The sequence below is a fragment of the Dicentrarchus labrax genome, unplaced genomic scaffold, assembly GCF_905237075.1.
Source record: "Dicentrarchus labrax unplaced genomic scaffold, dlabrax2021, whole genome shotgun sequence".
Taxonomy (NCBI): domain Eukaryota; kingdom Metazoa; phylum Chordata; class Actinopteri; family Moronidae; genus Dicentrarchus; species Dicentrarchus labrax.
The window spans coordinates 22,857,859-22,880,716 of NW_026136701.1; the positions used below are offsets into that span (position 1 = coordinate 22,857,859).

At 40.8% G+C, this 22,858-nt stretch overlaps 1 protein-coding gene across 1 annotated transcript; it reads left to right on the forward strand.

Moving 5' to 3' along the window:
• The first annotated feature begins 1,765 nt into the window (after positions 1–1,765).
• LOC127361604 (kinesin-1 heavy chain) lies at positions 1,766–21,993 on the forward strand. Its single transcript, XM_051396365.1, has 26 exons — positions 1,766–2,127; positions 6,910–6,997; positions 7,154–7,227; positions 7,323–7,427; positions 7,995–8,043; positions 8,800–8,855; positions 8,947–9,034; positions 9,150–9,274; positions 9,483–9,587; positions 10,742–10,887; positions 11,154–11,302; positions 11,652–11,839; positions 12,634–12,702; positions 13,197–13,403; positions 13,736–13,879; positions 14,121–14,312; positions 14,444–14,561; positions 15,159–15,214; positions 15,529–15,638; positions 15,855–15,956; positions 16,249–16,309; positions 16,681–16,752; positions 16,955–17,059; positions 17,353–17,569; positions 17,793–17,928; positions 18,949–21,993. The coding sequence occupies exons 1-26, from the start codon at positions 2,002–2,004 to the stop codon at positions 18,950–18,952; spliced, it is 2,892 nt and encodes a 963-aa protein (XP_051252325.1). The 5' UTR covers positions 1,766–2,001; the 3' UTR covers positions 18,953–21,993.
• The last annotated feature ends 865 nt before the right edge of the window (positions 21,994–22,858 follow it).

Here is a 22,858-nt window from a genome sequence, read left to right on the forward strand (position 1 = left end):
ATGACTTTATTCTCGCAATATTATGACTTTATTCTGGTAAAGTTACGACTTTATTCTCGTGGACCTAATATTATGACTTTATTCTCGCAATATTACGACTTTATTCTCGTGGACCTAATATTATGACTTTATTCTCGCAATATTACGACTTTATTCTTGTGGACCTAATATTATGACTTTATTCTCGCAATATTATGACTTTATTCTCGTAATGTTACAACTTTATTCTCGTAGACCTAATATTATGACTTCATTCTCGCAATATTACGACTTTATTCCCGTAATGTTACGACTTTATTCTCGTAGACCTAATATTATGACTTTATTCTCACAATATTATGACTTTGTTCTCGTAATATTATGACTTTATTCTCGCAATATTACGACTTTATTCTCGTAATGTTACGACTTTATTCTCGCAATATTATGACTTTATTCTCGTAATGTTACGACTTTATTCTCGTAGACCTAATATTATGACTTTATTCTCGTGGACCTAATATTATGACTTTATTCTCGCAATATTATGACTTTATTCTCGTAATGTTACGACTTTATTCTCGTAATGTTACGATTTTATTCTCGCAATATTACGATTTTATTCCCGCAATATTATGACTTTATTCTCGCAATATTATGACTTTATTCGTAATGTTTTGTTTATTCTGAAAGCTTTATTCTCAATATTATGACTTTTTACCTTTATTTGGAATTTTTCACTTTATTCTCGTAGACCTAATATTATGACTTCATTCTCCAATATTACGACTTTATTCCCGTAATGTTACGACTTTATTCTCGTAGACCTAATGTTTTGACTTTATTCTCACAATATTATGACTTGTTCTCGTAATATTATGACTTTATTCTCGATTTAATATTATGACTTTATTCTCTTAATGTTACGACTTTATTCCCGTATTTACAATTTTTTTGTAGACCTAATATTATGACTTTATTCTCGCAATATTATGACTTTATTCTCGTAATGTTACGACTTTATTCTCGTAATGTTACGATTTTATTTAAATATTAATTTATTCCAAAAAGACTTTATTCTCCTAATATTATGACTTTATTCTCGTAGACCTAATATTATGACTTTATTCTCGCAATATTATGACTTTATTCTCGTAATTTACTTTATTCTCGTAGACCTAATTTATGACTTCATTCTAATATTACGACTTTATTCCCGTAATGTTACGACTTTATTCTCGTAGACCTAATATTATGACTTTATTCTCACAATATTATGACTTTGTTCTCGTAATATTATGACTTTATTCTCGTAATGTTACGACTTTATTCTCGTAATGTTACGACTTTATTCTCGTAGACCTAATATTATGACTTCATTCTCGCAATATTACGACTTTATTCCCGTAATGTTACAACTTTATTTTGTAGACCTAATATTATGACTTTATTCTCGCAATATTATGACTTTATTCTCGTAATGTTACGACTTTATTCTTTATTCTCTATATTTTTTTCTCTTAGTATGGCCATAATACTCCATCGTAAATAATTACGAAAAACACAAAAAAAAAAAAAAAAATACTGAATGCGATACGCTCCCACAGAATGTAAACCCACATTGCTTTCAGATGTAGTTTTTGTGTTGATGCCCAGTGATTATTGAGGATTTCATTACACCAACACAAACACAGCGAGGAGGGGAGCGCCGGGCTGACGTCATGGTGAACCACATCCACAGCAGCAGGAGGAGGAGGAGGAGGAGGAGCAGGAGCAGGGTGAGGAGGGGTGAGGTGGCCAGCCGCTGATCCACCGGTATCATGGCTTCCTAACAGGAGGGGGGAAGCGACTGAGAAGGAAAACAAGGATTTTTTTTTGATAAAACCCGACCAGATAATCGCCTTTTTTTTTCCAGAACCAGAGGGGCTCGTCCTCCCCTGCAGCCCCCCCGCCCCCCCCTCTGGGATCCAGGGACACTTTAACATCTTTTATTTCTGAATTTCCATCCGTCAACCGCGGAAGATGGCCGACCCGGCGGAGTGCACCATCAAAGTGATGTGCCGTTTTAGGCCCCTGAACAGCTCCGAGGTGACCAGGGGCGACAGATACATCCCCAAGTTTCAAGGGGAGGAGAACGTGATCATCGGGGTGAGTTATTTCGCGGTGCCGCCGCTGATCCGGAGCTCCTCCGGCCACGGTCAGCAGGACGCCATTTTTTGATTGTCTTGGTGGTTAGCACCTTTTAGCTTGGGAGCTAACGTTAGCTCGGTGCTGACCTGCCAACTTCTGGCGCCACCAAAAAAAAAAAAAAAACAACAAAAACACTCAATTAAATTAAACTTGTTATTTATTTTGAGGGAAGTAAATTCAGTGTTCACATTTAAAGATTAAAAAAAAAGCCCGATACGTTACAGATACGTGTTCGCAGTTGCTCTGTCATTGCTAGCGAGCTGTCATTCAACAAAGCCGCGGACACTCCGGGTTAACCCGGGTTAAACACGGGTTAACGCGTCGCCAGCGTTAGCCCTATAGCCAGCCCTTGCTACCCTACTCCTTTACAACAACACCACGACGTGAATTAACCGTACATCTGCATCGATAAAGCCATTAATTGTGATCAGTCCGCGTCAGCAGAAAAGCGTAAGCCAGCTTTGATTCAGTGGCGGCTAACGCTAACGTTGCTAGGCCAGCTGGTAGTTGACAGATTAGCCGGCCTTGGCTAGCTGGCTAGTTTTAATACTGTTGCTTAATTAAAGCTAACAATAGATAGGTTATAGGCAAAACCCCCCTTTTTTTTGTAGTTTAAATTAGTGGAGAGTATTATTAGTTTTTTAATTAAAGGAAATGTAGCGTCAGAATAATATTAGTGGCACTGGGAATGTCACATTATACACAGGGTAGTTTGTAATGTGTGACTGGACAGTTTAACTACATATTAAACATTTTAAGTTACAGTTTTCTGTTAATAAGGCCCTTTTCTAAAGTGTGTTTTCTTTTGGTTTAATTAACAGCATGGGCTCAGTTTCCCCCACTATGACAAACGAAGGAAATGCCTTTACTATCGCAGTGCCCTTGTTGCCTCCACTTTACTGAAGCAACAGAATAATTGCCCCGAGGTCAGTCAGTGATGCTTTGTCATCATACACCTATACAGTGTGTCAGTTTACACAGCCTGGGTTTCATGTGCCTCTGTGCCATATCTATATAAAGAGGAAAAAGGTTCATAAGCTTTTATTGTGTAGTAATTAGGATGCATAATAACAAAATAAAAGCCAGTGGCCGATGTCTCAGGTTTGTACATGCTACACGTGTAAAAGCCTATTGCCGTTTCATCTGGAACAAAACATGGTTAAACATTAGTTTTCCTTAGCAACAAACTCCCCCCTTTTGGACTTTGGTGCCTGTGCTCACTCATGCTTTAAACGCCATTACAAAGCAATATAAACTAATTCCTTTCATGAAGTTGCAAGTTTTGGCTGAGTGGATATGAATCACATCCTCTTTGGAGTTAAACTACTAATTTAGGTTGGTGAATTTAGAATACAACAGGGGCTATTCATTTTCTGTCATGCAAAACAGAGAAGACTGCTGTAGCTGCGGTGACTTCTTGAATGGTTTTGCTGACAATGACTTCAGGCCTTTAGCTAATAGAAAGCGTACTGTCTGTGCCCCTCAGGCATGATGTGGCCCAGCCCAGTTCAGAGTGCCAGTCATGGTGCCAAAATACCAGTGCACATTGTGAAGGACGCAAGTGTTGCAGGCCAGAGATTAGTAGCCTCTGCTGGTGCATCTGCTAGTACAGTAGTACAACACTTACAGTGCCCATAAGCAGCAGGCCTCCTGGGTTAATCCCCCTGGGTTTTCTCTCCTGGTAACCAGCTGTTGGACCAATCAGAGCAGGCAGTTGGCCGGGGCGCTGGGCAATCTCTCCGGGTGGGGAGGGTAATTATTATGGTGATGTACTTTGTTTTGCAGATGCTCTTATCCAGGGTGACTGACTCACTTAGCTCATATTTTTATCCGTTTTAAAACAATCTAGGGCGTGGACCCTGTATTAGGGCTGAAGCCTCAGCGGCACGCGGCCGGCCAGGGATGAAGCTGACCACATTGCGTGGTGTAAAGAAGTCTGACAAGCAGCTTCGCCGCTGTAGGCCTTCATCATGCTGCTGTGGTACTCTGAGATATTCATGGGGGGAGGGGGTCTCTGACTCCCTACAACAGAGATTTTGTTCATCTCCTAGAACATATATATTCCTGCAGCTCACTTTAAAGTCCTGCCAGTCTTTTTGCCGGTAAAATGGAGGGAGATGAAGTTTCCAGATGAGGTGGTACGGATGTCGTAACTAGCTTGGTTTGCCGAGTAGGGTTTGCCAGCGTAGTGTGCGTGTGCAGCAGGTGAATTATTCATGCATCCATTTGCACATAAAACATCAGGTCATTCCCCCATGCATTGCTGTCACATTTCCTATTTGCATACGGTAGCCTAGGATGTCCTGCAAGAACACGACGGAGCTACTTTTAGATTGTGTAATGGCGAAGGTGCGTGAGAGATAAAATACACCTGACACCTGTTTTATTGTAGCTGTGTACCAGGAAGGGAGGTTAGTTACCAACAAAGACTTATTTTGCCAAGCAGAACAAATCCAATTACATTTAATGCATCATACAACAAGAGTCACGTGGCTGCTGCAGAATAACCTTGGACTGTGTGTTACTGTCCCTCTTGAATAGCTTAGCCTGGGCAAGTATCATAACAAAGCCATCAGGAAGCAGGAACGTGACAAAGCACTTATTAATACTGTAACAATGCTTTCCAGTGTAATTACATTTTCAGGCAAGTAATCCCATTAGAACAGAAGTGTAGGTAACGAGGCCAGTAGCAGCAGCAGCAACAATGAGGACTTTAAACTCGGGCGGTGCTGTTGTTTGCCGACAGCCTCTGGCGGGGCTGATAGTGGCCCCGTGGCTCATGTTCTGGGCAGGGTTAATTGCCAGGATGTGGCTAGCTGGAGTTGAATTATCAACGTCTTAAGATGCTGCTGGTCTGTGTTGCACCGAGCTGCGCTTTAGATGTGACCGTCTGTCAGGGCGGGGGGGGATTATGAGCCGGAGTGCAAATTGAGGACATCGCAGCTGTAGTAGTGGTAAAGGTGCTGTAGCTTTTAATGCCAGGCAGTGGCATATTTGTGGTTTCACCTTGAGTTATGAATGTGTTTACCTGTGCTGTTGTCCCTGAATTAAAAAAACAACACGCTCACCAGTGGCATTTCCAAGGTGACACCAGCTGCTTGACGACATTCTCCTACTGTTACAGGTGTTAACGCTGAATGTGACAGTAACTAATGTACTGCCACTCAGGCATGCGTGTTTTGTAACCTGGGGTATCATATGCAAATGTCTTGTTCTTGAACTCCTAATACAGCACAGCTAGGACCCCACCCATGACGCTGGAGAAAAGATGAGTCAACAGGGACTTAAAAACCTCCAAAGACGGCCTGCCATCTCAGTTGAACTTCACACTTGCCTGTAGCATCAATTTTATTACCTTGCGGTCGGCTTCTTAAATCCAGTTATTGATCGCTGTCTCGCTGGAATTGTGCTTTGAAGTTTTGACTGGCCCATGGGATATCACGATCAGCTACACTCTGCTTGTTTGGAGAAGGCTGGCTCTTAAACTAGTGGTTAAAGTTTAGTTCATTACAAATGCTGTGCTGATATTGTTGGAAAGGGAGTTTAAACGGGACGAGACGAGCTGTATCAGGACAGCTAACTTTCAGAGGAGTGAATCAGGTTGACAACATTGAATTGTGACAGCTTGGCTCTGTCTCAACGCCCCTGGTTTGAGTGGATCTTTGTTGTCTCATCCCTCCTATTTACCTACATTCATCACACATCTGTCAACTCTCTATTTACTTTTCAGATAAAGGTAAATATGTCTGAAATAAATATTTACCCATCAGTGGAACACACGTAGGGCTGTCACGATAACTGCAATGATGAACTACCACTCCAGTGACGAGCCAACCACAAGGGATGGCAAGCAACCACCGCCGCACGTGATGTCACATCATCACGTGCTGTTCAGTATTTGTATTTTAAGATGGAAAAACACTACACAACGCGGTAGTGGTGAAGAGACTTGACACAGCAGAAGCTCTGTCTGAACTGTGGTGCTCCTCAGTATCCCTCAAATCACAGCCCAGGATTACAATATCACATAGGAGAATAGTCATGTAAAACACACTCCAGACTGTAAGCACCGCCAGTCTTGCATCCCGTGGCTCGCCAGTGTTTCGGTTTAAGGAGTGACCCTTTTTTTAACTGGCAACTTTTATCAGAAGTGCCAACTTTATTCGTCTGAAAGTCTCCTTTTAACAGGCTCAAGGACCCAGGAGGTAGGAGGAGGGATAGTGCAGGTGATTAGAGCAAGCAGATACTTAGGTGAAACATTGTCCCGCTGTATCTTACAAAGTTATTTGCAAAGGCAAAAAAAAAACCAATGCACTGTTCGGCCACCCTAAATCACCGCAGGGGAAATTCCTTCTTCGTGACGTGTTTGTAGAACAGGTACAAATAGATGTAGAGGGTCACAAAGGACTTCAAGCATATGTCTTTTTTGGTTTGTTGGTTGATCTTTTTTTGAAGGGTCACCTCAGCTATGGCAATCCTTGATCACGCTGTGTTGATTTCAAATAAACATCTGCCTTTAGCTGTGCAGAAAGCATAACATCCTGTCTGCCAAAGGTTCTTTTTTTATCAGGAAACACTTATCAGATGCTGGGTGTTAGACTGATGAATGGATTTTGTGTTTGTCAGATCTGTTTACACAACATCGTCACAGATTATTGTTTTTGAATACGGCGACACAGTAATGGGTTTTGTTTTGGTACTGTCGCCGTTACTCACTCAGTCTTCCTCCCTTCTTTCCAGGGTAAACCGTACATGTTCGACAGAGTGTTTCAGTCGAATACAACACAGGAACAAGTGTACAATGCCTGCGCCCAGAAGATTGTAAAAGGTGAGGTCTCGCTTCTGTTTTCTATCTGTATGTTTTTGCACCAGACTCATTATTTAGAGGCAAATAGAGAACAAATAAAAATGCAGCCGAGTCTTTTTTCAGTTTTGACTTAAATGCTAAAATCTGCCTTTGACAATCGTGTTTGGTGTCTTTTAGATGTTCTGGATGGATACAATGGAACAATTTTTGCATATGGGCAGACATCTTCTGGCAAAACACACACCATGGAGGTAAGAATTACCTCTAACACCTGGTGGTGTTTATTTTCTGATGAAGTGAGTTTGAATAACATCAAATCATTAAATAATTTGCTCTCGGTTTGCAGGGGAATCTGCATGACACAGACGGAATGGGCATCATCCCCAGGATAGTGCAAGATATCTTCAACTACATCTATTCCATGGATGAAAACCTGGAGTTTCATATCAAAGTAAGTGTGTTTGAAATCTGATGTAACACTATTTCAGACTGTGGGTGCTAGCAACAAGCTACCCACTTCCTGTTCTGTTATTATTAAGCATTTTTCTTGCAACAAAATAGTCGATGGATGAGGCCGATGTATGACATGTCTCTCTGTACTGCTGCATCATATTTCCTCTCTGACTCTCCACCGTGTTTGATGATTTCATGCTTTACAAGACATGTTGGGAATGATATAAATAAGGAAACATGAATATTAAGTGGTGAGACATTTACTTTATTCGGTTGAATTAAATGAGAAAATACCGAACTTATCTGACTCTTGTTGACTATGAAAATATCAGACTCGAGCTGCCTGTCTGAACATAGTGTAAATATCAGAATCACTGCAAGGCAAGTGCAAAGAAACACATACATTTCTCAAAAACAACATCTCCTTATTTGTAACAATTAAATATGAATGGCATCTTTTTAATGCCTATATAATATTGCAAGGCAGGCCCTTGTGTGCATTTTGATTCTCTGGGCTAATCCCTCAGCTGGATTGCCAAATAATGAGGTTCTTTTCTCTCTTCAGGTTTCATATTTTGAGATTTACTTAGACAAGATCCGGGACCTTTTGGATGGTAAGTGGCTGTGATGTACCCCTCGTCTCTCTTAGATGTACCAGACAGTGCAAACAGACATTATAGAACGAGCTGCTATAAATATGTGAATCATGGAGAAAATGAACCTGTGTTTGAAACATGATGGAGGGCGATGTTACCTGTAAAACACACTGACTTTGTTGTGAGTAGTGAGTTGTAAATGTGTATGTTCTACACAAAACCCATATAAAAACACTATCCTCAAGTGAGTCTGTTAAGCAGAACATTTCAGGGCAAGTGTTTGACATTGGTCACCACCTTGAACAGATTTGTGTCGAAATGAGCTGCAGGAACTTTAAATATCTTTCTTTTGTATCTGTGTTATCAGTTCTTGTGATTATGTTGTCAAAACACTGACAGGATAAGAATTGAATTCAGTTTAGTTCCCACTCAATCCCCCACAATACTTGTTATGAGCAGTTGTAGCTAATGTGTTCTCTAAACCTGCTGAGTGGAAGGTTTCTGGGTTGTATGCTGTAAATTGGCCGGTGGGGAAAGACTTTTGAAGTTAATTGTGGATTGTAGCCTTCAACTCCCAAGACCATTTGAGATATGATGACCAGAGATCATCCTCATTAGAAGCAGAAACGGAAGCAAAGGCTTCCTTAAATATTTTAAGCACACACGCAAGGATATAAACAGAACTTAACTTCCTATCTTCATAAATGTTTAAAGTAGTAAACCTGCAGTATGCAATTCAGATTCCCTGATACCCTTTTTTTCTCCCGTCTCCAGTGTCAAAGACCAATTTGTCAGTGCATGAAGACAAAAACAGAGTACCCTACGTCAAGGTGAGAGCTAACCTCCTTTTCACAAGTATCCGGTAGTGTAGTTTGTCTGTGTGTAGACCAGCAGTCTCAATAATTCTGCTTTTCTTCACAGGGCTGCACTGAGAGATTTGTCTGCAGTCCAGAGGAGGTCATGGATACAATTGATGAAGGCAAATCAAACAGACACGTAGCAGTTACAAGTAAGACGCCATCCTGCTGTTTTACAACCATCCGTGTCACAAATCCATTAACTGTAGCTTGTGCATTTTTAAAGCCGATACGTTTTTGACCACATGGGTGTCATCTCTCCTTTAGACATGAATGAGCACAGCTCCAGGAGTCACAGTATTTTCCTGATAAACGTCAAACAGGAGAACACTCAGACAGAGCAGAAGCTCAGCGGAAAACTTTACCTGGTGGATCTGGCTGGTAGTGAAAAGGTAACACAAAGGAACACTAAACCATCTGTCAAATCTGTTTGATTTGGCGTACTCATTATTTTGTCTTGAAGTATTGTAATCCACATTTTTTTCTAGGCCCATTTGCCCTCTATTGTCTACTTGGGTTGGTTCCAGATTAGAGTCTGTCCTTTGTCTTAAACGTTGAGCTGCACAGCACCTTGTTGAGGTTATTGTCTGTGATTTTCAGGTCAGTAAAACAGGAGCAGAGGGAGCAGTGCTGGATGAAGCCAAGAACATCAATAAGTCTCTGTCATCTCTGGGAAACGTCATCTCTGCCCTGGCTGAAGGAACGGTCAGTAACTCCCCTTCAACTCTCTTTAGTCGTAGAGGCTTTGGTGGTGTTTCTTAAATCTGTTGGTGCAATTATCCGTCTGTTAATCAATTTGTTGAATATGTTGTGGTGGGGTTTTGTGGGATTTGGTCTTTCAATTTGCTCTGTAAGTAAAAGTGAATTACCTGATGAGATAAATGTGTTTTCTAATTGAGGTTACTGTGACACAGTTAACGGTCTTGTCACTTAAGCTTTAATCTTTACTTCAGGACATAATCTCTTCATATTTGCTTTTGGCACTATCACGTAGCTCATTCAGCACAATGAATGTTAGATATGTTATAACCTCGGGTGATGATTTTTTTCCCCTAATGTTTTCATACCATTTTGAAATTACAGACATTACTGCTAATGGTGCAGTCATAAGGGAAGTCTATGGTCTACCAGATGCACAGCCCAGGGTGAGGTGTGCATCTGGGGAAAAAAAACAGCATCTTTTTCAGTTATCTTACTGTGAAAGCACAATTTAGAGCCATCTACAGGTCCTTTGTGCTGCAGCAATAACTTGGGCAGATAAAAACTTTCCTCCAAGCAATGTTTTGCTTCAGATGCTTCACAGCGATTTCACACTTTTCACTTTAATCAACGATTGGTTTGTTCTACGGTCCCTTCGCTCTGTAAACAACCTGGGGCGGACAGCTGCTGATATATTTGAGATGGTCTAAAACAAATGAGCTATTGTACAGAGAATGTCTCACTCCCTACTGAACATAGTGGTGCCTAAAGAATTATAGCAGACTGCCGCAGCATGGCTGTTTGTATCAATACCAATAACATATCAAGTTATCATTTAACTACCATCTAGTTTTACTTAACTCATGAGAACTGTAACCAAACCCATCACATCCTGTTGGCTCAGTGCCGGTGAAACCACAGGCCTCGTCTTCAGTGTCAGGACAGCGGGAACCGCATGTTTAAGTGTATTATTCTAGCTTACACAATACCATACTTTTTGTATTTCTTTTATTTTTCTGTGTCTAAGATCTGTCTGTGTGCCACTCAGATCTATATGCATCTTGCTTATGATTTTTTCTTACCACAACAGAGATTTTCTCTCTATTTTGTCGGGTCCACTACAATTTATGCCCTGCTCATTGAATTTTCCTGTATACCAGGCCTACATCCCCTACCGAGACAGCAAGATGACCCGTATCCTCCAGGACTCGCTGGGTGGTAACTGTCGAACCACCATCGTTATCTGCTGCTCTCCTTCCTCCTATAATGAGTGCGAAACCAAATCCACTCTCATGTTCGGACAAAGGTTGGTAGGCCAGTAGAACGAAAACAATTTCTTCAGTTTGTAATATAAATACTTTTGAATTGAGATCGCTTTAGAATGTTCAAATAGAGTTTAAGAAATCCATGCCATACATGTATTCAGGATCATTATCACAGTTGGTCCAGTGGTGGTGCAAGCTTGGTTGCTGGAACATTTAGGCGCCTTTTTGTGAAGGAATAATGGTGCATATAATTCCCTCATTAGAGCCTTTTCAGGGGAATAAAATCTGTTTTTTTTTCTACATCCAGAGCAAAGACCATCAAGAACACGGTCACTGTGAACATCGAGCTTACAGCAGAGCAGTGGAAGCAGAAGTATGAGAGGGAGAAGGAGAAGAATAAGACCTTGAGGAACACCGTCACCTGGCTGGAGAATGAGCTGAATCGCTGGAGGAATGGTGAGGAAGTATACAGTCTTATTTCATTGTTTTATAAGAAGAGGAAGCTGGACAACCTTTTTTGATTTAGATTCTCCTGGTGTTTGAGGTGGAAATGTCCTGCTGTGGTTCCAGTGCTGGTTGTAATGCCAGATTTAGTCTTCAATTCCTAGATAACAAACATAAGTACACCTGTTTGTTAAGCTGTAATGTATCTTTATCATGACAGACTGCCTCATGCATATGATTTAAATCACTGGTTTTTGTCTGCTGTGTATCAGGGACAGCCTGCTTTAAACTGTTTTTTTGAGTACAAATGAAGCTCTTTACTCACCATCTGTGCATATCTAATATGTGTGTGCTCCCACAGGTGAGAGCGTGCCAGTGGAGGAGCAGTTTGACAAGGAGAAGGCCAACGCCGAGGTGCAGGCCTTGGACAACATAATCAATGAAAAGCCGGCCGTCACACCCAACGTGCCGGGTGTTCGCCTCACCGACGTGGAGAAGGACAAGTGTGAGGCTGAGCTGGCCAAGCTTTACAAACAGCTGGATGATAAGGTGAGGGACATGAATGAGTTTGATGAGTGTTGGTTTTTTAGTCTTTGTACATTATGTATACAGTTGTTATACGCTATTTACACACTGAAACTAGAAAAGGACATAATTAAGTTCATCATAAGATATGCAAATGACCCTGTAAAATGGCTGTAGGTTATTTGGAGGGAAATAGAACAAATCTGTAGAAACAAACTAACAACAATAATGACATGCCTAGGTAACTAAAGAGTGATTAACAAGAGTCCTTCAGTCATTCTTCTGCTTCAATATTGGATGATCTTAATAAATCTTAAAAGTATATTAGAGAGTAGCAACTCAACTGCTCGTTCCTGCTGGTCTTTGAATCGTAGGACGCTAATGTAGAGGTATTTTTATTTCTCTAAAGTAAATGTTAATCTGTAGATGTCAGTTACTGCTGAGTGTATGGATGCTCCTACCTGAAGAACGACACCATGTTGAGAATTTCCATTTTAAAGTTGTTAAATGTCTTTGTGAAAGAGATCACATTTGATTTTGACAATCTCATGCAGGATATTTGCTTGATAAAAATGATACCTGGTCATCTATTTTTTGAACAAGGCAAACTAAACAAATGAATGCTCATACAGGGGGACAGCAGTCACTACTAAATGGAATAATGCTCATTTCTTTTGGACAAATACAAAAATTCCATTATATTTCCCAAGGCTTTTTTCATTTATCAGTGGTCTGTCATCTTTTAACTACTGTCTCCTGTGATCTGTATGGTGCCTGCTGTGAATGCTAATGTTGCTTTGTGTTTCTGCTCTTTACAGGATGAGGAAATCAACCAGCAGAGCCAGCTGGCTGAGAAGCTGAAACAGCAGATGCTGGACCAGGATGAGGTGAGAACTGGAGGTCCAACAGGTGGAGGGAAAGCACAGCTGCAGAGTGAACTGTGATCTTTGTAATTTCAGAGGTGTGGGGTAACACATGCCCCTGTCAGAGCTGTCAAGTTGTATTTATATTTTACTAACTCCAGTCCTGTTGTCTCAAGTAGAGCTACAATATTCAGTTTCTATATATATTTTTTCTATAAATATTTTTAGCAGCACTAGTTTTGTACACTGTATATGTCAAAACAACATCCCAGTACTTAAGTCCTTGTTTCACTGACATTCCTGAGGTCATTTTCAGAACAGCTGCATGAATCCATCAGTTTTAAAATACAAAAGTCAGCAAGGAGAAAAAGCTTTTGTGTTTTAATAATAGATCAAATAAAAATGCTAATTGCTTTCTCATCCATACTGTGAAAAAAAAAAAACACTGAATAATGTCTGCAGCCCTAATGCTTTTGAAAACAAGTGACATAATTATACTTCTCTCCCCCCGCTTGCAGCTTCTAGCCTCCTCCCGCCGCGATCACGAGAACCTCCAGGCAGAGCTGAACCGCCTGCAGGCAGAGAATGAGGCCTCCAAGGACGAGGTGAAGGAGGTGCTGCAGGCCCTGGAGGAGCTGGCTGTCAACTACGACCAGAAGAGCCAGGAGGTGGAGGATAAGACCAAGGAGTTTGAGGCCATCAGCGAGGAGCTTAACCAGAAATCGGTGAGCTGGGGTACAGATATCTGCATTCCCAAAGTCCCTGTGACACTTTAATGTTGGTCATGTGCCTTTTATTTGTCCTTCATTTTGGCTATGTTAATATGCAACACTATAATTAAACTAGTTCAACCTGCAGGGATAAAAAGAACTACAGGTATGCACACATTTATTGCTACAGTCCCTTCCTTTCTTTCATAATTTAAAATACTGTCTCATGCTGTGCCATGAGTATATGTTGGATTTTTGCAGGAGCGAAAATTCTTCAGCACAAAATAGCGGAGCTTCAAAATAATCTTGCTCTCATAACTAATAATTAATGTTCTCTCTTCCTCCAGTCCATCCTGTCATCTCTGGACTCTGAGCTCCAGAAGCTGAAGGAGATGTCCAACCACCAGAAGAAGAGGGTGACCGAAATGATGTCTTCACTGCTCAAAGACCTCGCTGAGATTGGCATCGCCGTAGGCAGCAATGACATCAAGGTAGAGGAAGAAGGAGTTCTCTGAATTGTATGAATGGATGATAATATGGAATCCTTACACATGATGTTGTGATAAAAATATATTTGGGGGGAAAAGGGTTCAGGCTAAGCGACTAACTAATGATAACATATGTAGTACAATGTCAGTTCACATACTCATGATCAAAATGCATGAACACGCAGTTCTTTCTTCTTCCTCCGTGTCATGTCTCCTCTTCAACTTTCTTCTTTTGCCCTTCCAGCAACACGAGGGCGGCAGCGGCATGATAGATGAGGAGTTCACAGTGGCTCGTCTCTACATCAGTAAGATGAAGTCAGAAGTGAAGACCATGGTGAAACGCTGCAAGCAACTGGAGAGCACCCAGTCAGAGAGCAACAAGAAGATGGACGAGAACGAGAAGGAGCTGGCTGCCTGTCAGCTGCGCATCTCCCAGGTACGAAGGAACAAAACACAAGCAATGTTCTGAACTGCAAACACATTCCTTACTGATGCCATATATATATATATCTATATATCTGTATGTATGTACGTATTAAACGTCGGTATTATTTCTTCTGTCTCCAGCATGAGGCTAAAATCAAGTCCCTGACTGAGTACCTGCACAACGTGGAGCAGAAGAAGAGGCAGCTGGAGGAGAACGTGGACTCTCTCAATGAGGAACTTGTCAAGCTCAGTGCTCAGGGTACGTCACTATTCAAAGACAGAGCAAGAAATATAGTAGTAACAGAAGTCCACATAAATATATCTATTAGAGGCAAATTATTCTTAACAGGAGCTGAGGAATCAAAGTCAAACAGCCTCTCAGGAACTATTAAATCTCAACATATTTATCCAACTCAAGAAATGTGCTACGGTTGGGTTTCAAGAAATCGTTTGAAATTGGAACCACGGCCAAATTTATAAGAACTGGGGATTGGTTAGGAAGCACACTCCAAGTGTTGATTCCTGATACTGAAGTATTGATCTACTGTATTGTATAGTGTGGTGTTTACAAAATGGATCAGAGAAAGTGCTAAAAAGCACCCAGGACTGTAGTGGCATGTTAAAAGCTACCGAAGGCTGAGTCTGAAAGTCTACATTTAGTTTTTGCTTTCAGTATTATTTGGGTTTTTTTATTAATCAAATAATGTGACAATAATCTGACCCAGGATTTGTGTAGTGTAAACACAACCCAATCCTAACTGTTTTTTATATTCTTAAGGTTCAATGCACACTAACATCACCATGTTTATCCCTCTACTGCCGTCTCATGACAACGAATCTTGTTTATGTTTTACAGAGAAAGTCCACGCCATGGAGAAAGAGAATGAGATTCAAACTGCCAATGAAGTCAAGGTATGTTCCTTAGTCCCATTAAACACTGGACACACATGCACAATACAGTATTGCAAATTGTGCAAGGGAGAGAGAATAAAATATATATTTCTGTCATTCTGGTTTGTGTCGCCATCAACAAACATTTGACAACTCTGACAGACAGAAAAAGTGCAGAGCGTAACCTAGACTTTTTTATCACAAACATTGTGTGAAGAATCCCAACACGCTAAATGCATCAACTTAACAGTATATGTTGGTCTTTCCATGTTTGTGAAATTATACTGTCAAATAAATGGCATGCAAACGTTGTGTGTTTGTGTGTGTGTGTTTAGGAAGCGGTGGAGAAGCAGATCCATTCCCATCGTGAAGCTCATCAGAAGCAAATCAGCAGCCTGAGAGATGAGCTGGACAACAAGGAGAAACTCATCACTGAGCTGCAGGAGTAAGACATTTCTGTTGTCTCCATTCAAACAAAAGATTTGATATTTAAAGTCATAAGTAAAACAATGTTTTAATAGTTATATTTAGGTAAAGGGTAATTTTTCATCTTGTTCCAACTGTGATTACAATAAAGGAGTACTCCCTGTTGACACACAGATTAAGTCAGTAGGTTCATATAAACGTATATATAAACATGGTGCTTTGTTGTCTCTTCCAGTCTGAACCAGAAGATCATGCTGGAGCAGGAGAGACTGAGAGTGGAGCATGAGAAACTCAAATCCACCGACCAGGAGAAGAGCCGCAAGCTGCATGAGCTTACGTATGTTTCTCTCACACACACACACACACACACACACACACACACACACACACACACACACACACACACACACACACACACACACACACACACACACCTGTCACCTGGTCACTGTTTCCACTCTGTTGGCTCAGTATGGTTCAGTTTAATGGCCAGATACAACAAAGGTGCAGCCATTTATCACCACTGACATGTATTTTTAGCAGAGCACATGTTCACTGTCTGTAATTTCACACAACAACATTGTGGTGTGGGTATTTAGATTTTAACTATTGCTGTTGTTGTTTTTCAGGGTGATGCAGGACAGAAGGGAGCAGGCCAGACAGGACCTGAAGGGTCTGGAGGAGACAGTGGTGAGTTCATATCAATCAAATAATGATTAAAAGCACTTATTGTGGGTCCATGTTGTATCAGATAACAGGGTTACATCCCTCAAGTTAAACTGATTGTATCATTGAGTTAACTTCTTGTTTACTTGAACAGACACATTGTTAACAGACAAGTTGTTAATGCCAAAATGGAAATATCAGAGAAACAAGTCAAACCAGTTTCCACTACAATTGTTTTTCCATTCTGCAGCTATTATTTACAGTAAACATTCATTCCTGATTAAAGAATACTTTTGAATTCAACACTACAATATGTAGTTGATCTAAGAATTGATATCTGCTGTGTTCAGTTCTTTTCGTTTGTTTCTTATATTGATTATTTCTTATTTTTCAAGGCCAAGGAGCTGCAGACCCTGCACAACTTGAGGAAGCTCTTTGTCCAGGACTTGGCTACCAGAGTGAAAAAGGTGAACCAATATAATGAGACATTCTTTGTCTGCTACAAAGAAAATCTCTTCAGTTACGATGGGAGGACACAATAGTTCTGCCCTGAACCACGACTATGTTAGAATGACTGAAGTGGTACAGATTACAGGACTGTATGATGTGAAAATAAGTCCCCCTGGGTATTATTTAAGTTTTAATCCTTGTGTTTAATTTGTTGTGCAGAGCGCTGAGATGGACTCGGATGACACAGGTGGGAGTGCAGCACAGAAACAGAAAATTTCCTTTCTTGAGAACAATCTTGAGCAGCTCACCAAGGTTCACAAACAGGTACGGTTTTAATATACACATCAAGCAGCAATTCAAAGATTATTGCTCTCCTTTAAGATCTCATACAACCCTTGTCTGACTGATCTCCCTTTGCAGTTCTGTCCTTTTTTCTTTCTTCTTGCTCTGTATTCATCTTATTCTCTGCCTTTATATCAGTTCGCTCTTCTATCTTCTTGTAGCTATCTTTCCTCGATCTATCTGCCCATTGCCGCCTGTGCTTCCCCACTGGTAGGCTGCTGTAGAATGGTAGATGGTAGAAGAAATGATCTAAAATGATGCAAATTGTCCCACAGCTGGTGCGTGATAATGCAGACCTGCGCTGTGAGCTTCCTAAACTGGAAAAGCGTCTTCGTGCTACGGCTGAGCGGGTCAAGGCCCTGGAGTCTGCTCTGAAGGAGGCCAAGGAGAACGCCGCCCGCGACCGCAAGCGCTACCAGCAGGAGGTGGACCGCATCAAAGAGGCCGTGAGGGCCAAGAACATGGCCAGGAGGGGACATTCAGCCCAGATCGGTTAGTAGGGGTGGATGGGGTTGGAGTTTCCTGTTATAATACTATTCTACAGATCATTTACATTATTAATAATCTTCTTAATGCATCATTAAGGGTTAGTTGAGGAGGAGAGGAGATCTAATTCATGATTTATCTGAAATGAAATACAAATCTCCCTGACATCACAAATCTTCTCCTGAAAAGGCCATTACTCACTCTCCTCTTTCTCCCCTCCCCTCCCCAGCCAAGCCTATCCGGCCCGGGCAGCAGCCAGTGGCGTCTCCCACCCACCCCAACATCAACCGCAGTGGAGGAGGCTTCTACCAGAACAGCCAGACGGTGTCCATCAGGGGAGGAGGCAGCACCAAGCCAGAAAAGAAGTAAGTGTGACACAGCTCTTTCTTTTCATGGAGCTAAGGAGGAAAAGACGCAGTGACTAAAGAAGGGACATTTAAATGACAGTACCAAGAGAACCAAGATACTGCATTGAGCTAGTTTCCTGTGTATTGATGAATTATCATTAATGTCCACAGTTGGATTCAGGATGTGGGCCTTTTGTTACATATCTCGTTTCATGCTTCTCCGCTGTAAACAATTTCTCCACATTCACACAGTCCAGGCAAATAAAGCATACATAACTGCCCATACAGTGTTTTTAGTTTACTGCATCTGGTGACTGACTGCAGAGTAAAAGAACCGAAGAATGTTATGATGTTATTGTTATATTATATATTTTTGTATCACTTTTCAAACATGATGTTAACAAACTGCTTTACAGAACTAGAATAAGCAAACTGTAAGATTAAAAAGTTGAAAAGAAGAGGTTGAAAAATACATACTATATACTTTAAGGAATTCTACATTGATTATACCCGTACCTCCGTCACCACATGAATGTTTCATGGTTGGATTCCAGTTTTTTTTGGACACGTGTTCATATTCAGATTTTCCTTCAGGTTTTCTGCGGGCTCTAAAATCCAATAATATGAATGTTTTAAATATGTTTTGGACAAGTTTTTAGAATTAATTGGATTTTTTGAAGTTAGTGTTAAGTTTCCTTTTTTTTTTAGCCTTTTTTTTTTTTTTTTATGTCTTTATGAAAAAACGTTGTATTGATCGCACTGTAACAGCAACAAAATGAAACCAACATACAACCTGATTGTCCTTCACGTTTCACACTTTTTTTTGCAGGTATGGATGTGAAATAGGTTTTAAATTGCATTTATAATACCCTTAAGATGTGACACAGTAGCTGTATGCAAGAGAGAGCAAGAACTAGAGGCAACTTTTTCTTTATTCTTTTACTTGAATATAAGTTGTCAGCTGAATGATGGATGGTAGCAGGTGTATGTGCTGAAAGTACGACTTTCACTTACAGCATGCTTTCTGTTTATCTGCAGCTGAAGAACAGCGGGAAAGAAGGACGACACCACTGAAGAAGCCAATATCACCCCGCCCCCCGCCCACCCCGACAACCTGTCATTCCATTACAGCGAACAGGCTCCTCGTCGCTGCTTTGGAGCCACGAAGGAGTTTCTGAATTATAAATATATATATATAAATATTCCTGGCCTGTACAGCTCCAACCCCAACACCACCACCACCCACTCCCCCCCCCACTTCCCCCAATTCTCATCAAGACTTATCTCTTTTTCTCTTACTGGATATAATAAAGAATAAAAAAAAGACAACAGATTTAATTTACAAAAGGCAAGATAATATTCTTACCCACCGAACCAAACGCAGTCTTGAGCGCAGCCTCGGCGAGCGAAACCGCGCGCACCTCAAATGCGTTCGGTTTTCGTTTCTTTTTGTTCTGCACAGTCTGTCGTCATCCGTCGTCGTCGTGCGAGTAGTTCTGCACTGTGCCAAGCTGAATGTAAGGGTAGCAAGATCCGAAAAAAAAATAAACCCAAACTAAAACACACACACACACACAAAAAAAGACCAAAAAATAAATAAAAAAGGAGACCCTACCACGAGAAATAGCTTGATCCTTATAGGCTAACCTCTGTACATTTCATCCTTACTATTATTGGTTGTTAACCACACTTTTCTCTGGATAGATTTTACATGCTTCTTTAAAGAAAAAAACAAACAAAAAAATGTAAGGTTTTGAATTGACTAGATGGCGTTGAGCACTACTGTTCTGTCCGGTCTTGTACAGATGTAAAATTGGCACTACTGCACACGCTTCCCTGGAAAGAGAGAAAGAAAGAGAGAGAGAAAGAGAGCTGTCTGAAATAGGGGAACGGCTAAAAAGGAGGATTTAAAAAAAAAAAAAAGAAAAGCCAAGACGTGCGACAGTGTACTGTAGATGTATTTAACTAAAATACCTGTGGAGGCCAATTGTTTTTATCATTTAAGTTAAAATAAAACCTATACTTGTTATTGGTGACTTCATGAGAAGGATGTAAAGAATGTAGAAAGGAGGGAGGAGAATGATCCGGTTAACACAACAAAACTTCCACCTTTTTTTTAGCATAGCCCTATGCTAAGTAGCTAAATGTACTGTTTTTACTTCTCTCAGTGGTTAATAATGCTGTGTTAATGGACGCTATTTATATCTCTCTGCACATTGGAGCACATTAGACTGCAGGCGTTTAGACTGAGATAGCACACACCACAACGCTCGTCCTGTCCTAGCGGGGTCGCAGTCACTCACCCTTCTCCAGGACCTGTTCTTTGTTTTTGTTTTTGTTGTAATCCTGACCCCGATCAGGAGCCGGTTTTGATCCCCGTCGTCTCATCGTTTCTTTTCAAGGGTGCCTCGCTTTGTTTTGGGGTTTTTCTTTTCTTTTTGTTTTTTGTTTCTTCTTCCCTCTCACACCCTTTTTCGTCGTTTCTTAGAGATTTAGGAGACGTAACTGTACGTGCCCCCCACCCCCCTTTTTTTGGTTGTAAATTTGCAGATAGCAATTTGTTTTGCTGGGTTTTTAATGTACTGTATCTCTTTCATTGTTCCATAGATCATGTAGATGCATATTTGAAGGGGCGGGGAGGGGGAGGGTGTGTGTCAGTCGATGGGGTCAGACCCTTGCCGCTGATCAACCAATCAGGAGAGCAGGGTCTAAAATTGCACAACAATCTTCATCATCTGGAGGAAGCGTTTATTTAACTAAATCTAGTCAGGGGTGTAGGATTTATTGTGTTCTGCTGTCTTTGTTGTATTTTTTTAGTGTCATCTTATGATTTGTTTTTGCTTTGTTTTCATTTTAATTCCCACCACAGCTTGTTTTCTTTTTGTTTTATTAACCCTGTGATGAAGCCCCAGTGCATTGGCAAAGAGCTTGTAGTGATTGTAACCCCAGCGTGAGAACACTAACATCTTGTGCAAGTGCAATATACTGTAAAATACACTGTACATCAGTCGACTGGCGGGTGTGATCAGGGTGTGCTTGCAGCGGTAATCCTGCCACATGGAGTCCAAGTTCTGCCCCCCTCTCTTCCTTTGTTAACTTCTGTTCCGCTATCGTTTGGTTCTCAGTGTATTGAGTGCTTCTTTCGTTGCCCTGGAACACGATACAGCGGGTTTTTCTGGACTGTATCTACTACCGCGCTGGACAGTAAACTCCCTGCAGACGACGAGATGATCAGACTTCACCAACCAGTGCGGTAGTAGATACTTTAAATTAGCTTCAGCTTTTGAGAAACACTTCCTTTTTTGGGCTGAGGCTAGTGGAACAAATCTAGCTGGTTTAAAAAAAAAAAAAAAAAGGGGGTGGGGTAGGAATTTCGGCTTTCTTTCGTAAGATGTCGCGCTATAAAACCTGCCATCTTGTCACAGGAAGGTTGGGTTTTTATAGCCCTTCTTCACAATACCTGCACTCATAAAAAACACTCCATACGAGGCTGTTTCTGACTGGAGGAAGAAGTTTCCAAAGCCCTGTACGTGGAACTGTTTGTTGACAGCAAATAATCTATAAGTAGTATTAATGACTTTTTACAAGCTGCAGGAGGAGTCGCTCCCCCCCCCCATATCTATGACAGGACAGTGTTTGGTGTCTATCGAGATGGTTTATTCCCTCTGTGTAATCTTTTAGATTAGTTAAGACTTTGCAGCATGGACCTCAAAATGTTTATCCTTTGACCTACCACCAAAACTGGATATGAAATGGGGAAAAACAAAACAAAAAAAAAAAACAATAGTAGATAAAAACGGCAAAGAATATTTGTGGTGTTTACCTAAATTGAATTTTGCATTAATTCTAAATTAAAAAAACAAAGTGTAGCCACTTTTTTTATTACTGTGTAATAGTTGGTCAATTTTTAAAGGACAGTTTTGAGGATCCATCAGTGGACAAGGTACTGGATCATTCCTGGAGAACTGGGGCACAAATAGCAGGGCTCTGATATGGACGGAGATGGGAAGTTCATGAGATCACAGTTTTGGATTGATTGCATGATGTAAATGTATGTGTGATTAAATAATTATGAGAAAAACACGTGTTGCATGTCTGTGCTCTTTTGTGTCTGGTTTAAGTGTTTTTTTTTTTTTGCAAGAGTGATGCAAACAAATGCTTTTAATGAGTCATTTCATGTTGGAGTTTCTGAAATCACTGATACTGGTTATCTTGAAGGAAGCCCATAATGTTTTCTTTTGATCTGGGACTGCTTTTCATGTTTGGGATAGGCTCCTTAGTTCCAATTAAATTACATTTTAACACTATAAAGTTAGATTTTACTCAATATTGTCCTTCTAACGGGGCAATAGTTTGAATGTGGGTCTTTGTGGTTTCAATATAACGCGACTGTTATCTGCACAAACAAGGTCCTGAACTGTGTTAGAGAGGAGTGAAGGCTGTAGCAAGATGTTCAGGAGTTCAATAAGGGTGTAATGATCGGGTGTCCACTTATTTTTGGCCATATAATGTTGATTGCCCCTGAAATGGTCATTAAAATTGTGTATTAATTTGTTCTGTAATTGTCTTTAAGGGATGTAAGTACAGTATTTTAGATGTTTTTAAATTGTTTATTTTGATGCAGTATTTATCAAGAGATGATTTTGGAGATCTGCGTTTTGTTACCAGGCAACCACAGGTGGAAGCAGCCCCGTTTGTGACCTCACCGCTCCTTACGTTACAACGTGATTCCGTCACATAGCGTTCCCTACGCAAAAAGTAATGTTTTTTTTTTTTTTTACGTGTGTTGCATTTTTAAAGATGTTGTTGTGATCCCATAATTGTTTACTGTCTGCGCCAAATGAAACTAATCTTCCGCACCTTTAAACCGGACAGGTGCACATCAGTTTACGTTCGTCCGGCATTGTATTTGTAGTTCTATTGTAGACCCGTCAGGTGGCGCTGATTC

Bases quoted from the DNA above. Each gene is read 5' to 3' on its own strand.
- LOC127361604 (XM_051396365.1), top strand. From the start codon at position 2,002: ATGGCCGACCCGGCGGAGTGCACCATCAAAGTGATGTGCCGTTTTAGG. The intron at 8,044-8,799 runs GTAAGTGGCTGT...TCCCGTCTCCAG, and splicing joins GATCCGGGACCTTTTGGATG to TGTCAAAGACCAATTTGTCA. The intron at 16,753-16,954 runs GTGAACCAATAT...TTTGTTGTGCAG, and splicing joins TGGCTACCAGAGTGAAAAAG to AGCGCTGAGATGGACTCGGA.